Below are 17,785 nucleotides of genomic sequence, written 5' to 3' on the forward strand. Positions count from 1 at the left end.
GATATAATAATTTTTTTCCAATTAATAATATCTACAATAGAGGAAAGTGATTATACTGCAAAAACACGATGTATTTTATTGAAGTGTACGTGTTTCGAATTTTATACGTACATACATGACGGAACAGACAGACATGTCAAGGTAGAATATTTTATATTCCTTTAAAGCTATCATCGTGATACTTTGCAAGGTAAATAATCCTTATATAATATATCGAATTCGCGAGCTGCAAGTAACGTTATATGCGATTCCAATGCGTCGGTAAATGGTATAGCGCACATAAATAAATAAAAATAAAAAAACACGAACACTATTATCTCGGTTTACGACATTATGGTGCTTTTGCAGTTGCGGATATTCACATCACATGATAACAATAAGATGAGATGCCAATATTTCAAATTTTATATTTAGAATAGCATTCTTGTCTCTTTGAAACATAGAACAATAATTATATTATTGTTATAAGTGTAAATAATTATTGTTATAACATTTTTATTTAAATAAAGCAAATTATAGTAATCTAAAATAGAAAATTTCTTTCTCTTATTCCTCTAATCCCATTCCAATTCCATTCGCCGCTTCTATGCATATTAATCAAACCTTGCTTAATGCGCCATTATCCTTCCATTATAAACGTCAAATGTCAATAGAGAATATCTTTCCCGATAATATTCAATTTGCATTACTTTAACGCGAAGGGTGAATGAGGGTGAATAGACGTAACGAAATGCATGCCTGGAAAAGTACGCAAACAAAAAGACCAGCGATTAAAGCGACGTACAAGTAGTTTGCTATTCAAGACGAGGCTGCTTTCGTGAGCACGGCGGAAATGAAAGCACGTGCGAGCGGGGCGTGCGAGAAAAGCGAATTATCCGGGGATGTTTGGGACTTAACCCTCGGTCGTCCCGTCTCTCAGCTCGCGCCACGCCAGCTGGCACCAATCTCCGCGAGAAATTGTCTCGTTGGAATGCGAGCCTTACGCGATCGCGAAAATTGAAAAGAATCGTCGCGCATCGCGCGCACGACGTGCTCGAAATGTCGTCGGGCTGTCTTCGCGCTTATCGCGCCGGCAAACGGGCTGGATAACGTCGTATAAGAGGGCGTATGAATAAATTTTCACCCGCAATATTTTTCCCGCGGTGCGATCTGTCTGCGAACACGCAAATCGTCGTGTAAATCAATTCTGATTAAATCTACTACGTATATAAATGTCGTCTCGACCACAGTTTTCTTGCTCGATTTCGAGATAATTTCTTTTCGGCGAAAGTGTGTGAGAAAGATCATCATTTGTTAAATCACTTTTAAATTTTTTAATGCTGTATATCTTTGTAATAATATTTTCTTTAAATGCAAATAGGTTTATAAGAAAAACATTTTTTCATACGAATAATATTACATTTTTATGTGTGAATGTTTATCACGTTGATAATGACATGTATTTATGCAATATGACACAATTACGTATTACCTTAAAGACAGAACATCTTTTACATATGTAATGACAATTATTTATATCAAGATAACAAATCGAGACATGACATGCTTATTTTACAGATGAGCCTGCTGCGCAATTAAGAATTTAACAATCAAAGAGAAAGCATCGAGAGACATAAGAAACATTAAAAGTTCAAGAATTTATAAACCAAAATTCTAGGATCGAGAATGCAATGGTTCAAGGATACATAAAAAGGCATACGTGTATATAAAGGCTTTATAGTTGTATGTACTTGTGAAAAGACACAAAAACAAATGCCGAATCAGAAAAAACGGAAACGTATTTTCAATCCGATTTATCTGTATTAGCGCTTCTCTGGACCATATTTTAATCCGAGCTGTATCAAGACTATCCATCTTTTTTTTTTACGAAATTGTAAATATATCAGAATAAGGAAGCAGAGACGGCAATATACATATATGTATATATATCATATGTGTTTAAGTGTACGTGTAATATTTGCATGCGTGACATGCAAAACATCAATTTTAGTAAAAGATACAGCATAATACATTTTTCATTTACTTTGTAATCAATAAAAATTTTTCTAATTAGAACAACAAGAATTATGTTCGTTTTCCTAAAAGTTTAATATTGTTATAAAAGTAATTACAAAATTACATATAAAAATCAAATTCTTGTTTTCCGACTGAATAAAGAATATTTAACTGTAAAATCGAATATGCATATAAGTTAATGAGACGTAATTAAAAAACACCTTCAAGAGAGAATTTAAAAAATCCATCGTTTTTGCTGTAACTTCTACAGTATAAAAAGATAGTACTTAACGGGTGATTTACACAGTCAAGTACTCACCTACGCGTGTGCGCGATATTTTCGATGATGCTCCCCGGTTTTATATTGCTTAAATTCGGTTTTTTGCTAGCACGAGCCCTTTTCGCTCTGTTTCGCAGAGCCTGAAACGGTCAATTGAAAATCTACATTGTGACGTAAATCAGACGAGGAGTTGCAAACTCGAGACGTAAATGTACAACATAAATCTTTGCCTGAGATTTCTGTAGATAACACCCGAGCCGCGTTATCGAACACCTATCTACAGATAACGAGATTTATTTCGACAGATTTACAGAAGAAAATCTCCGTGCTGCTAAAGCATTATAATATTTAGCTGTTGATTTAACTGCATTAAAAAAAAATTTTGCTCGATAAAAAAGAGATTATATATTTCTCGATATTCATACTTTACATTCTTAGAAAGAACATTTTTATTTTTCTAGAAATAACACAAATTCTTTCTACAGTTTCTACAGCACAGAGATAATGCTGTTCTAAACTGATAAAATCTCAATGAACGAATAAATTGTTATAACATATAATGTAACTATTATGAGTAGCTATTCACATTTTTTTTCGTATTTATAATTGCAATACTTCTTAATACTGAGCAATTGAAATGTGAAACTTAATTATTGCAATTATTTATATTAAAAGTCACAAAGTTAAAAAAGGTATAGGCATAAAATAAATAAATTTTAATCGACAAAGAGAAAATTCTTTTATGTTTTATTGTTGTAAATGTAAATCGAATTAATAAAATAAATTTATTTTTCATTGAGAAAGAGAGAAAGAGAAAGAGAGAAAAGGAGAGAAGTGCATACTTCTGAACAAAAATTCTGTTTTTTGTTTCTTTTAAATTTCACTACATCTTTCGTCTGAAAAAAGTCGAGTTCTTTTCGAATATATTCTCCTTTCCGTCTAAAGTTATATCCTTTACACTTTTTACAAGCTCCACAAAGTTCAGCAGAAATTTACAACTGATAGTGATGCCCTCAATTATGCGTTCCGGTTTTATGAAGGGTGCGAGCTCATGATATGATATAATATTGCACGCGAATGACATGGTAACATTATATTGAAAATATAAAGGTCATATATCAATATTATTATGGTATTTCGTGCCGGTATTATGCGCGTACAATTGCCGCAAGTATGAAATTAACAGTCCAATCGAAATATTCCGTACGCTACAAACGCGGAAATTGTCCAACTAGCCGTATTTACGATCCACCGCAATATGATAGCAACCGCTGTATAAACCGCAATGCACTTTGCTCCATCTGCGTCCGAGATTAATCGCATAAAATTTGAACGTGATTTTTACTATGAATATGTCGAACGCGAGAAATTCGAGACAGGTGAACGAGATTAATTTTATAAGTTTGTTCATAGCAAAACCGTTTGCCGTTAAGCCACATCCCAATATTTAAACATGTGCTTGATTTTCGAAATACATAAAATTTTCATACAGTCACATTACGATTTTATGTCGATATTACAGCTGTTATACCATATTATTATGGTTTGTCATATTTCTTTATTCTTTTAATTCCAACGCGAAATATTAAAGCATTCCGCGCTGTCAGCAATAAAGTCGGATTAATTTTAGCGATACCGCACACAGCACATACGTGATAATTAAATTACGGGCAGCGGGCTTGCCTTTACGAGAGCTACCTTTCATGCTACTGCCAATTTTGCAATCGGTTCACGTTTCTGAAGTAATCGTATAGATAAAAGAGGCACGAATAAATTTTTGCCCTTTTGTAATCGAGCTAGAGATAATTTCCTTTGCGTCTTGTCATCGCATGCGTGCGTTGATTCAACTACAAAGACAGCTATCGATTTCTTTTTGGAGCAGAATCTTTGAAATGGATTTCACCGCGCGGTCTTTGTGCAATTGCTGTGCCACGCGGTTATATTACAAAAGCCGTATGCTTTAAAATTCATCGCAGATATAATTTTAACATCGCGAATTTTTTTGTTCAAGATTTTACGTCATTGCGGCATTAATAAATTTCCAATATTATTCGAAATATAGCGACGTATAAATCGCAATTACGTTTAGAAATTTGATTATAAAATTGCAGATTTTTGGTTACTACATCAAAATTTGTTCACGTCGTTCGCAATTTGTATCAGTGATGGTAATGACGGTTTATTTAATCCACGTGTTCGTTTAATGCGCAATTTCGATTACCCGTATGATCCTATATTTTCCGCTAACCGGCTTGACCTATTAATACCAGCGTTTCTCAACCTCCAGTGAGAAAACTTCTTTTTTTCCACTATACGTATGCGCGTAGTAAGAAAGTTTTACGATAAAAAATTTTAATTAAACAAGAAAGGTAATTTCCTTAAATTTTATGGCTTAGAATCTGATCACTACGTGTGTTGATACGCCGATTGGTAAGTTAGTCATATTCTGCATGCATCGTTCAGTCGATTCTTAAGCAAGAAAGATATAGGCTTACACGACGGCGTGTTAATATACACGTTGCCGCAAAAAAAATCACATCACTCTCACCTTGAATATATTGTAGTAAAGAAATACCATGATGATGCAGGGTATGTAGAAGCTGGACAGGCTCGAGTAGATGATAAAATCCGTATTGTAGAACAGACATTGGTCCGATATCCGGTCCGGAGTGTTATTCAGACCAAGGACAATCGGGCTGCCGATCGCGGCCGATATCGCCCAGACCAACAGTATCGTCAACCATACTCTTCTATTGTTCTTGTGCCTCGCGTACTTTATCGGCTGGGTCACCGCTATGTATCTGTAATACAAAATCGGTTCGCGTTGTAATTCCATCCCGCACGGCGGGCATTATATCGTTGTAAATCCGTTTATGTAGATCCAGCTGTTCTTGTCTCATCCATCCTTCAGAATTCCCATCTCGCGCGATTAACGTATTTGCATATTGTGTTCGCTGTTATCATTATGGTTAATTGACGCGTTTGACAGAATTGATTTAGGTATAAAGCGAGAATAAATTTTGAAAGCGCGTATATGTTTAAAATATAATTTAAATTTCAAACTAATCTCTATATTAGACGATATATAACCGATAATATCTATTTATTTATTAAAATTTACTATTTCGAAGATATCAATAAAACATTAGTTTTATAACAATTTGCTTTAAATACACACTGCTTTTCTCACTCGCAAAAATTTCTGGCTGATCATGTAAACTTCCTACGAAAGAATGAAGTTGCCATAAAAGGCTTTTTTCAAGCTATTGTCGGGGATTTCCGTGGTTCAGAAGAGATGTTGTAGAACAATCTTAAAGCCTAAAGTTTCTTTGCAAAACTCTCTATCAAAATGTTTTATTTTAGCTGTTGACATCGCTTGTAACAATCTATCGTTACAATCTTTTCAAATAGAAAATTGCTCGCAGCGCATGACTTGCGCATTTATGTGTTTTTTGTTGCGATTTAACTAATAACAATTTATTTCTGTAAAGTCGAGTATGAAGGCGGTATATAACACTCTCGTCATATGTATCATCAAGCACTCTTCAATCTCTTGTTCATCCTGTCATCAATTTACTATGTGACAAACCTCTTGTCAACTGTACATATCAGAACAAAGAAGGCAACGGGGGAAGGGAATAAAGGTTCTCGTTATTCTCATCCATAATTCAACGACACAAAGTCAATTAAACGTAGTCGAAATGAATACCGTTCAAAATACAATCTATATGCACTTTTACAGTTTGCGTATTTTTTAGGAGCATTTAAACGCAAGATTGGTAACTGTATTTTAAATTTTAAAGAAATGTTCGACATATATGTACAGGTTTGATGTTTTTTAAATAAAAGTTATACTGAAGATTATAAGAAACAAAATGACTTTATTATTATTTAATGTAAATTTGTTAATGCTACTATATTTCAATTTTATAATTTTTTTGTAGTCACTTTTTTCCAAACAAAAAAAAGAATATGGCAAATAATTATACATTTGAGATAATCAACTCAAGCCTACGTAATAATGTAGCTCGATTTTAACTATTTATTCTTCTTTTACCGATTTTATGGCTAATTATTTCGCGATATGTAACCTTCATTTATCGAAAAGATTATTCCCAAATTTAAACGTATCAGTATGTCTAATTCTCCTATGAACGAGTTGCATTCTGATCACAGATGCGAGCTCTGCGTTCTATTCAAGGCACGTAAACCAGTAAAATCAGCCTATCTCACTTTTTCCTAATTTCCAAACTTTCCCGGTAATCACCGTGGCTCTTTTACGACCAGAGAATTGGCGAAAGCACATGCTTGGACGTTAATGTCTTCCACTATCAAAATTTAACGAAAAACGTGACCGTCATCAAAATCATCAAACGTGGACAAAATCGTAATACATTTCTATACAACATTAATTTAATTTATTAATCATGTGCGAAAAATTTAACAGGATTCTAAAATTTATTTGGTAGTAATACATTTGTATTATTTTATATTTTACAGCGAGGGCCTATATTAATTCTATATATAAGAGGCAATATTATCGGAAGTCATTCGATAGTCTCATAATCGATATTGAATAATTTCGATAAGCTGATCTTTAAACATTAAATATTCAGTAGAATTATCTGTAGAATGTGAGATCTCAGGAGAGGTTTCTGAGCGGTATCTCCAGCTTAGTGTTCGATTCTTGTGTAAGCAAAAATGTTTACCTGTCTATCGAAATAGCCACGAGATTGAATATAGAGCTGGTGCTGCAAGTCACATCCATTGCGATATAAAAATCACAAACAAACCCAGGTAAGCTCCAAGATCCGTTCACCTGCAAAGATAAACAAATACACAAAAGTTAATTTTAAGAAAAAATCACAAATTATAATTAATTATATATTTATCTTATATAATATTGCAAGATTTTATTTCTTTTACCAACCAGAGATCAACTTTTATATAAAATACTTTATGTTATTGAAGTAATTTTCATAGATTTTTAGTGATACTAAAAAACAACTGTTTAAAAATTAAAGACACCATTTCTAGTCTCACTATAATGTGAGTATTATACATATTATTATTACCATTCAAAATATATTCGTATTCTCCACCATAACGCATTTAGATGTCTTTTAATATAAATGCTAATACAAAAACACAATTATGAAATTAAGGTAGAAGAATTAAAAGCATATACGAATCAAACGCAGATGGTGGAGCGATAGACATTAAGTTTAAAACGTTTTTTTCTAGTATTTAACTTATTACTATTTTTATATTTTGTGGCTGAAAATGATTTAAAATAAAAATCGTTTTGTTGTAAGAGAACCCAGACTTGTCCTAAAACTGTCATAACGCATGCCTGCTTGATATCTCTACGCGTTTTAAGAAAACTTTTAAATTCTGTAAAATGCATTTTATATGTAGTCTCCACTTTGTCAATATTGAACAATGAAAATCTATATTATATGTATGTATGCAGTTTATTAACATGTCATCTTCTCATTAACACTTTTACATTGATTTTTTGTAATAATTATACCAAAGTAATTTCGTGAATTATATTTAAAACAATTTGTAATACTAATAATAAACATAAAAGACACAATAAGTAATACTTAAGAACAAAAGACGGAATTATTTAACATTTAGCACTATCGCAAAAGTTATTTTGATCCCGATAGTTATCGATCTTGCGGCCGATTCGACGTATTCGTGCGTTTTTCGAAAGCGTTCTCATTCCATTCATCTCTCCTCGCAGATGGAAATAATCTCTGAAAATCACGCGCATACCGAAACGATCGTATGTCGCACAGCGATTTTGCACATCGCTGGACAAGCATTATGTGCACGACTGCCAACAAATTTCAAACTAGCTGCATCTTTCAAGCGGACAGTACCGCCGTACTCCGATTACATCGTTAGTGCAATATATGCGCTGCGTTTTATCGCCATGGCCTATATTACTACACCGATTATTTCGATTTCGATTTCTCCGTGCACCGCGCCTCACGAAATGTATCTCGCCCGATAAGATTGGCTTCGTATTTCCTCCGTATGAAGTTTCCTCATGTTTATGATGGCACACACTCGCTGGGTGTGTATGTGACAGCAAGAGCGAGCCTAGTACCAAATCGGTAGATCGAACAAGCTTCATATTTACCCGTATTAACAGCATGTATAAACATATGTTCGATAATTGGTGAAGAAATAGATCGGAAATATTGACTTGAAATCAAACCAATTTGTGATATAAATATATTTGTTTTCTTTCATGAAAATAATTTCTATAATAAATGATGATAAGTTTTGGAATGCAATTAAAGTTTGATATGTGTTATTCTTATTATAATTATTTTCGACCGGAAAATTCATCACTTTGACTGTGTGAATGCAATGTAAAAATAATGTAAGGCAAAGTAACTTTGTTATTCAAAACTGAAAGATTTTATTAAGAGATTAACATGTTTTTCACTGAGAAAAAAATACTTGAAAATTTATTTGTGGAATATAAGATTTATTTCACAGAAATAAATCTCACTTGTGGAATATAATAAGGTTTATTTTTTACAGAAATATTCCACAAATAAATTTTCAAGTATTTTTTCTCAGTGTTCATGTTTACTAAAAAGACGAATCTCACTCGAGAATGAGACAAAAATTATTATTCAAATATTTTAAATCGCCAATAAATCGAAAGATGAGCACTACGCCTCCTTTTCGACATTCTACCAGTTCTCTCCACCAGTGCGTCGTTCTATCCTTTTTGTCCATTCAGGAAAGCGCACCCACTCGCTACCCTCATGGATTCTTTACAGCGGAAGCCAGAAGAGCCTTGATTTATTTGCAACGTTCGTGCCTCGTGTGCGAAGTACCCGGCGCGGCGGTCGAAACCCGTTTGAAACACTCGGTCACATTTCTGTCTCCACGTTTATCCCTATTTTCATCCGTGAACATTTGCGTGAGTAGCTCCGGCAGATAATAGGATATTTCTGGCAGGGTGTGATTATTCCATCGATTTCCATACAATTTACCGTGTATTGATTTATTACAATCTCAGTTCGGCCGTATGTATTTTCCATCAAATCTTCCAACATGCACCAATCATGGAAGTATCAAAGACTTAATGAGGGTTTGCATCTTCAGAATTTGCAAATTCAGTTGAAATTCTTAAGTATCGCGTGTTGACTATGTATACCTCCTCATAGGGGAATCTTCCATAGGTGATTATTCCTTTGATAAGTTCACTACTTAGGTGCATTGGGAATTTGTTATATCTACGCTATCGCATGTACGGAAATAGAGTTCGTGCCAAAAGCACATCGGAAAAATTATTTATATCTTCATACGATAAAGTTCGTACAATTATACGAAAATACTAATTTGTTTGTTGCTTTATTTCTTTGGTGTAAGTTATTTCTCTTATTGTTAGTAAAAGGTATTTTAGTTATTGAATATGTTCCTTGAATGTGCGTTTGCTGAATATTCTTATTAGAGTAATACATACTATACGAAATACATATTTATTACGCAATAATATAATTAGCGTGAAACACAATTTGAATAATTCATTAATCTGAATAATAACATTTACGAGTGCGGCATTTAAGAGTCGTATTACATGCCACGCGATTATATCGCGGCTCCTACGCGTGTTTCAACATACGCCGCAGAATAAATAAACGCAAGTATAAAAGATGAAAACCCAAGTTTAAAGCGGGAGAGCAGAGAAATTTAATTCAGACCGTTTAAATATGTGCAATCTGTACACATAATGTTGCCCCTTGTATTTTTTTTCTCGGGTAAAAAGGGCAGAAAAATGGTATGAGCGCGTTTTGCGCTTCCGCGGCATACACGGAGCGGGAAATTTTCACTTCTGTAACTCTTGGTTATATATGCGGCGCAGGATGTGCTCCACGGGTAAACACGCGCATACGTGAATACGGAATAATATTCCGTAGCTAGGCGTACACGGTGCGGCAATGTGCATTAGTACGGGGTCTAATATAGGTATTCCCACGTGCCATAATACAGGCATGAATCGCAGTTATTGCGATATTTCAGACTGCTTGTTAGCTCCATTTTCGTCGGTTTCCTGAAAAACTTGAATTATCTACTTACGCATATATTTTATGAGGTTGCTAACTTTATCTTCCCTTAGCAGGTCGACGACATATCCAATAAATTTGACGATATTTATTGTTACCCATATTGAATAATGAGATAAGTATTAAAATAATTATCTTTTTATTATACATATTATATCTTGATACATCTAATATCTATGATTTTAATTGATATTTTATTAATTTGTCCTCGCATATTAATAATTATTTATATGTAACAAGTACTTTCTATTATCAGTTGTTATTGTACACATTTACAATTACGCTGTTAATTAGATAAATTTAATAATTTAATTTATTATCTTTAATTTATCATTATTCTTCGTCATGTTTTGTTTATTCTGTTTTAAAAAATTGGGAAAAATTGAGATCGTTAAGAAAATTAACAAATAATCATAAGTAATTAATAATAATTAACAAACTAATGTATATGTCATTTAGTGAAATTGGTATAGTACATTTGACTCACATATAGTTTATTCTTTAAGTGTCGCTTCGTCGTAAATTATTGGCAATCTGCGTTGCACTGTTTTGCATTAAAAACTAGCACAAACTAAGTTACCGACAACGTTCGCGGCAGCGGCGTACAGCGGAGTAATTATTATCGCCCCTCGTCGTAAGTTCCCTTGTTACACGCCCTATCAGAGCGTTACGTCAGTTTATATATATACATATATACCGGCTTTTGCAAGTAAAAGCGTACGTATGCGCGCGTCTCCATCTAACAATAAGATCAGCGAGTTCTCGCGAGTGTTTTTAGCAAACACGGCTTCGCGTTCGATTACGATCGGACTCATAATTGGACTCTAACCTAGACCCGCATGATAAGCGCATGTGGTGTTTACGAGCTAATGAAGTCTGCGTTATGAGCGTGTCGGAGTTTCAATGACGAAAGAGCCGACCGCATGCGATGCGTGTGCGGCACGCGAATTGCGCACGAGCCCGGCAAAACTTGTTTCCCCGTATCATGTTTTGCCATTTACCGTGATTAATTATTTAATTGCCAACGTAATTTCAAATTATTGCGCGAATTGCTTTTATATTAACACAAAACCCATATTATTTACCTTTAATATAAATCTTAATTATTTGATCGATTAATAAATTAATTCATTATTTAACGGACATTCATTTAACGGACTTGTATAGATTTTAATGTTAATAATTATTTATTATAATTATAATAGCTTTACAGGAGTAACTTTAAAATTAAATTTGTTAATTTAATACAACAATTTAGTTTATATGTTAATATGTTTATTTGTCAAAGATAGATTGATAAACATTATTTGAAATATTCGTCCCGTTGATATATTACATGCGGGCTGCTTTTCGTGAATAGTTTGTCATATAGGATGTTGCATTATGATTTCTAGTAATAATAAATTCAATTAAATAAAAATATGATGTTACCAAGCAGAGTAACCGGCAATATAGATAATTAATATTTTTACGATAATAGAAAATATAGGAAAGCTATACTTTTTCTCAGAGAATTTTCGCGACACAACGTATCAAGGTATATTTCCCCAGAATACAGTCATATATGAGAGACGGCAATAATGGTGTCTCTTGGGAGCTTTCACATTTCTCATTACCACATTTGATCGAGATTTTACTCGACTTTGTGGAATATGCTTGTACCCATACAGAATATGACTTATATCCCTTGTGGTATCATTAAATGTTATAATGACGAGGTCTCAGAGGTGTAGGCAAAGATTGCAGAAAGAAGTGAAAGCCAACAATTGAGCTAGTATATCGCAAAGAGTACATCTGTTTCAATATATACATATGTGTATATGTATTGTATATGTATATAGAAGTTATATTATACGATAGAATAATGTTATTACATATATTACAAATACATACATTTAAACCGTAACCATAATTCAAACACAAATATTGATTTATTTGATATACTGCAATAATAGATAACATTAAATAATATAAGACATAATATTACATTTTAAATTAGATTTTCTAATTGTTTAAGTTACTTTTTGTATAACTAAATTAACTCGAGAGACAAAGCTTAATCATAATTAAAAATAAAGGTTCAACGTCACGCAAAATGGGTAACGTCAGACCCTTAAAAGTAGCAGAAGTGCATGTTCGTCAAAGAACTACGGAAATTTCACCGCCTCAAGGATGTGTGCTGGGTTTGCGCGCGACGCGCTCCCAACAAAAAAGACACGGCGAATTTAGCGCGGCTCTTTACCTCGGCGAAAAGAACCGTCTCAACCACCGCAAATTTTGTTTCGGTGAGCTCGCAAAATTAAACTTTTTTTGTTACACGTCAACGAAAGTATTTGCGGCTTCGTCAGCACGAAGTTTCGCCAGTTTGTAACTTTGTCGCGTCGCCGCCGCTTGCCGTCGTACCGTCGCCGGTGCATTTAGCAGCATACTTGAAATGCGAGTCTTTCCGGTATATAGAACCTTTTGTCGACGGCAATTTGTTAAGTTTGTCAACGATGGTCGTGCTCCAGGCGAGCGTGCGCCTTTGAAACATAACCATAGTTGACGTAATAAATTTCCAATGGCGTGCTATTAATTAACCCATCATTTAAATCCCAACATGGCCAAGCTGCCGGATGTCGCAGTGCTCGCCCTCGTTCGAAGTTGAATCGCGGCCAAGATGTCAATGAAGCATCTAGGCCAAAGTAATTTAAGCGCGTTTCGTCCGTTCGATGTGTCAAAATCGCTTGCCCACATTGCCCGCTTTTAGGTTCACGCGAGATTCATCGCTTTTTCAAACTTTATGTCGCATCAAACTTGATAAGAGTACGGTTTTGCTGTCGCAAAAAGCTCAGTTATTGGCGTCGGCTCCAATCTATATATTTTTTAGCCGTAGTAATACGCAAACTTCTTCCCGCTCTGAGAAAAGAGACGAGAAAAGAAACAGCTTTTGGGATCTCCAGTGATTTGCGGTAAAATTATTATATTATATCAAAATGACTATCGGAAAAAGTTTGTATCTTTCCGAGGCGTGCATTTTTACGGTGGCGTAAACGTTGTCGATCGTAGTGGAATCAGTTTTTCGAGTAAATCATTTTCATGTTATGCATACAATCCGCGAGGTGTTTCCTGAATTAATTACTTTGAAATAAATAAACAATATGTCACTTACAGCGTTTGTTTTCTTGAAACGATGCTAAATGATATGACTGTTATATCATATCGGTATTCAGCTGTCATTTGTAGAAATTTAATATAATTTCTTTGCGTATTTTAAACTTACAATTAGTTCAAATACAATGAGATATATCTTTCTCAAAATGTATATTTTGTTTTAATTATGCAAAACTAAATATTTGTACTTATTATATATGAGATCGATATAATTATCTAATTTGTTTGTTGAAATGTTAGTCGATATTTTTGGATTAAGTATTAAAAAATATTGGCAGCAACAAATTATAAATATACAATACAATTTGAATAATTTAGAGATGCAAAATAAACTTATCGCTATTTATTGTATTTATTAAAAATCGATATCTCAAGTATTTAAGATAGCAAAAATTGCTAAGATAAAATATCGCTGATTGTTCGCAGAATCCTGAAGCTCTTTTCTTTCCTCTGAAACGTTCTCGATTTACAGAGGATTCTGCAGAGGCTGTTCGATACGACATAGCAACCACCATTTGAGGAATGGCAATCAAGCCGCGGTATGTACCGAAGATAGCGGATATTGCGACGTTAAAACGCGAGTAGTTTCGTAGGTTTCGTGCGGAGAAACAGATGCGTGCGTAACGTTAATTGCGCTGTTCGTCGAACGCAATCGTTAACTAACAATAAGTGTCTATTTGGAAAGCACGCCAGCGTGAATCGCTCCTCAACAAGCGGGAGATACTGCACGAGAGAATTTCGCGCTTGGCGAGATGAAGCACGGTTGAACATATTGCCACGTATTCCCGGAAGGAATAACGTACGCGACATCGTGTATAATTATAGTGCCCGACAGAAATTATGTTGACGTTTACGCACTGCCGCCTCAGCCAACCCCGTAAAACGTCACGTCAAAGCAAACATACTGACGTTTTAATTGACTCAACGAGATGTTGAACGCAACAGCATGGGAAATTTAGGGCGATCAGCTGTAATAATTACATGTTATACGTTAATTGTTTCGTCAGCTTCTCACGGAAAATATCGCTTTCATTGTTTGTACGCGTAACTAATTTAATCTATGAAACTATACCCTTCAATAAATTCATTCTCAAAAGAAATAATTTCAAGAGAGAGAAAGATAAATGTTGGAATACACAATTTTTAATAGAAACTTTAGATATAATTATAATTATAATTCTAGGAATTTAAAAAATAATATCTATAAATTTTTATCTAAAAATAAGCATCGCAATAATAGCTGGGGTTTACGCTATTGATCGATCGCAATTGTATCTCATGCATTTTACGTGAAGCCGAGATCCTATCAGTTTAATATGAGATCGGAGAGATTCGATGAAATCTCCATAACGTGCATATTCGTGATCATGCCACTTGCGGTCTTGCGCATTGTGATGTAATTAGACAAGCGAGCAATATATGAGAAATTCATGTTTGATTAACATTAGATGTTCAGCAGCTTCAGCGATCAATCGAATTCGCTACGTCACCGCTGAGAGAAGAACGCTGATTCAGATGTGTTCTTTTGCTAACAGAGCCATTTCGTGCCGACGAATAGCATCTGTCCAGAGATGGTGAAATACTTTCAACGATAAACTTAAAGACACGTCATCACAAAATTGTTTGAAAAATCATATATAATAGAATTGTTATAGATTTCATCAATTTTATTTCTACATCACGATTTGTCATAGTTATATTTCGACTTCTCCTACGTTAAGCATAATTAGAATAACAATTCCATAGCGTTTCATCGAGATCCGGATATTACACTAGTCGCGCATGGTGACCCATCTCTCACGGGAGCGAATGCTATACTCACCGCACAAAGTAGCGGACAGTAATAGATGGTTAGCAATGGCGTACGCCGGACAATAGAACATTAAGCCACACAGGATGCTTGTGACGATTATACAACAGACGACAATCCGCGCTCGAGTCAGGTATCAATTTGGCAGCCATTAATTAACGACATCCTTGGTGTATACGGCGTATTTTCCGGGATCGCGGAAAATACAATTTGCCGGGGAAGAGCGTCGCGCGAGTGAGGAAAAACTGTGTCAGGTCCACGTCGAAAGTCGGATATAGGGTGGATTTATATCACGCTTCGTATCATCGTACATTCACTTTAATGCACTCGATATAATGTACTCGATTGTCGTACATAACGCAATCGACCGATGGAATATATACAGAGCACTCGCCATACAGAATGTACGGGACATGAAGGACACGGACGAGGTACTCGACTATAGTTGAACACGAATGTCGAGAATTTAGTCGGACAATGCTCCTGTTAATTTTCCGCGGACTGTGTACGCGCGAAAAAATCGCCTACGCCATGCACTTAGAATTTGCCTAGCAATATGTTAGAAAAGAATTGATCTCACTTTGTCATTTTGCAATATATACGTAAATTATGTTTTTCATTTCTCGCTAAAATAAATTGATAATAAATATGAATTGAATTGCTTTTTTTTTTCTTTCATTTCAAGTCACGGACGATTTAATTCGCGTTCTCAAAGGTGAGCCCATTTTATCCTATTATCTTCTTGTTTTCCGAATGAGAAGACTTCATTGGATTTCAGACTTTAACAGAGGATTCCTTTTTCCTTCTCGCACCTCGGATAATCAATTGAAGTATTTGTATCGAAGCAGAGTTTATGATAGAGATATAATGTGTAAGAGAGAGTTGACGCATGATAGATATAGAATATATATTATGTAAACGGTGCACAATGCGTGCGTGGACACGAGCGATTGATTTTGGCCGGTATATAGATCAACTATTATATTAGTTTGCATCGATCCTGCGCGACGATAAGCGCTACGATTTAAAGGATTGGGAGCTCTTATCTCGATGTGAAGGATTATCCCGAAAATGCAATTAATTTCCACCGGGAGAATCGTGTGTTTAAAGTCTATCAGTGAGAAACTTGCGCTAGAAAAATCAATAGTATTTTCGAGTAAATCATATTCACCGACCGATAAACAAATTGAATAAATATGTATACCACGCAATCGCAAAACACCGGATGATCTGCGATAAATGTGAGATTCTCGCACGGACGGGTTTTCATGAATTTTTCAGATATACGTACGGATTTCATAAAATTTTTTCTATCTAGATGTAACACTTGACTTTTGATCTTGTTGATGGAATTATACCTGTTAAAATATTCCAACGTGTAAAGCGATTGAAATAAACTTTTACAAATAACAATCTGCTTTGTACGTGCAAATCTTTAATACAGGGGATTTTATGCAATTTTATCAGAAGTAAAAGCTAGTAAGCCAGAAATAACCAAATCAAATAAGCAGACAATGAGAGGAGCAAATAAAAGTCTCTAAAAGCAGTTATCGCTGCTTTCAATATACATATATATATACCCTTATTTTCTTCCATGTAACTCTGACGTAAACGTATTAAATCGGAAATTTATATTCTCTGTCATGTAGGAATTGTATCGGGATGCGATATGTTAAATGAATCATGTTTTCATACCATTTGATTTGAAAAGTGACTCGACGCTTTGATGGTGTATTGTCACCCGAGAAGAGAAATAATAGCAAACATTAAAATGACAAGATGGATCGGAACGATACATGCCGAAGGCAATGTAGTTTTCCAGTGACCGTATTTTCCATCGACGTCGGCTATCATATCGAACGCTTAAATGGGTAACGTCGCTCCCATTAATTCCCGTATCGAGCGGCTGCAGTACTCGAAGCGATTCACCCCTTGTAATTCAATGACGCGACGGCAGTGAGACAGGGATGGGGACGGGTGGCAGAGGATGTCGGTAAAATTGATTCGGAATTGATATAATCACCAAAGTTAGACTTATGGATGGAGGTGCTAAGAGGCCGGGGAAATGTAGGAGAGAGAAAGGAGAAGAAAGGGAGGAGAAAATGGAACTGACGAAAGAGAAGTCTCGAGGCAAACCAAACGCAAGAAGCGATAAGGGGTATGAAAATCCATCCCAGATGGATGAAACCTTTTTTCGTGCAAGCAGGAATTAATCGAGCTGAGTATAGGTGGTATGTACGAAGAGGGAGGAAGGAATGGAGGGCGGCAGATGGGCGGCAGCAGGAAAGGCGGGGAAGATGGCATCACTAAGGCAAAACCGCTCGTCCGCGCGAAGGGATGATCGATCGGAGGTAGGTAGCCGAAGTCACGCTTTTTGGCTTTTCGATCTTGCCGTGCGGCAAATTAATTGCTTTTAGAACCGCCGACAACTGACGGCTGACAGGTTAC

The 17,785-nt window shown here is 35.1% G+C and overlaps 1 protein-coding gene across 6 annotated transcripts in view; it reads right to left on the reverse strand.

Moving 5' to 3' along the window:
- Dop2r (dopamine D2-like receptor) overlaps window positions 1–17,785 on the reverse strand; it is a 205,863-nt gene that overhangs the window by 11,352 nt on the left and 176,726 nt on the right. For all 6 annotated transcript variants that reach the window (XR_011718664.1, XR_011718663.1, XM_071710180.1 and 3 more), the window contains exons 3-5: window positions 6,985–7,094; window positions 4,824–5,076; window positions 2,315–2,415 (exon numbers count right to left, since the gene is read on the reverse strand). Coding sequence is in view for 4 of the 6 variants with exons in the window: in XM_071710180.1 (XP_071566281.1) it covers window positions 2,315–2,415; window positions 4,824–5,076; window positions 6,985–7,094 (464 nt within the window). In the remaining 2 variants the exon portion in view is untranslated. The remainder of the gene's footprint in view (window positions 1–2,314; window positions 2,416–4,823; window positions 5,077–6,984; window positions 7,095–17,785) is intronic.

This window comes from Temnothorax nylanderi, unplaced genomic scaffold, assembly GCF_030848795.1.
Source record: "Temnothorax nylanderi isolate EJ_2023f unplaced genomic scaffold, tnyl_v1.0 TNYL_tig0086_pilon, whole genome shotgun sequence".
In the NCBI taxonomy this organism is placed as follows: domain Eukaryota; kingdom Metazoa; phylum Arthropoda; class Insecta; order Hymenoptera; family Formicidae; genus Temnothorax; species Temnothorax nylanderi.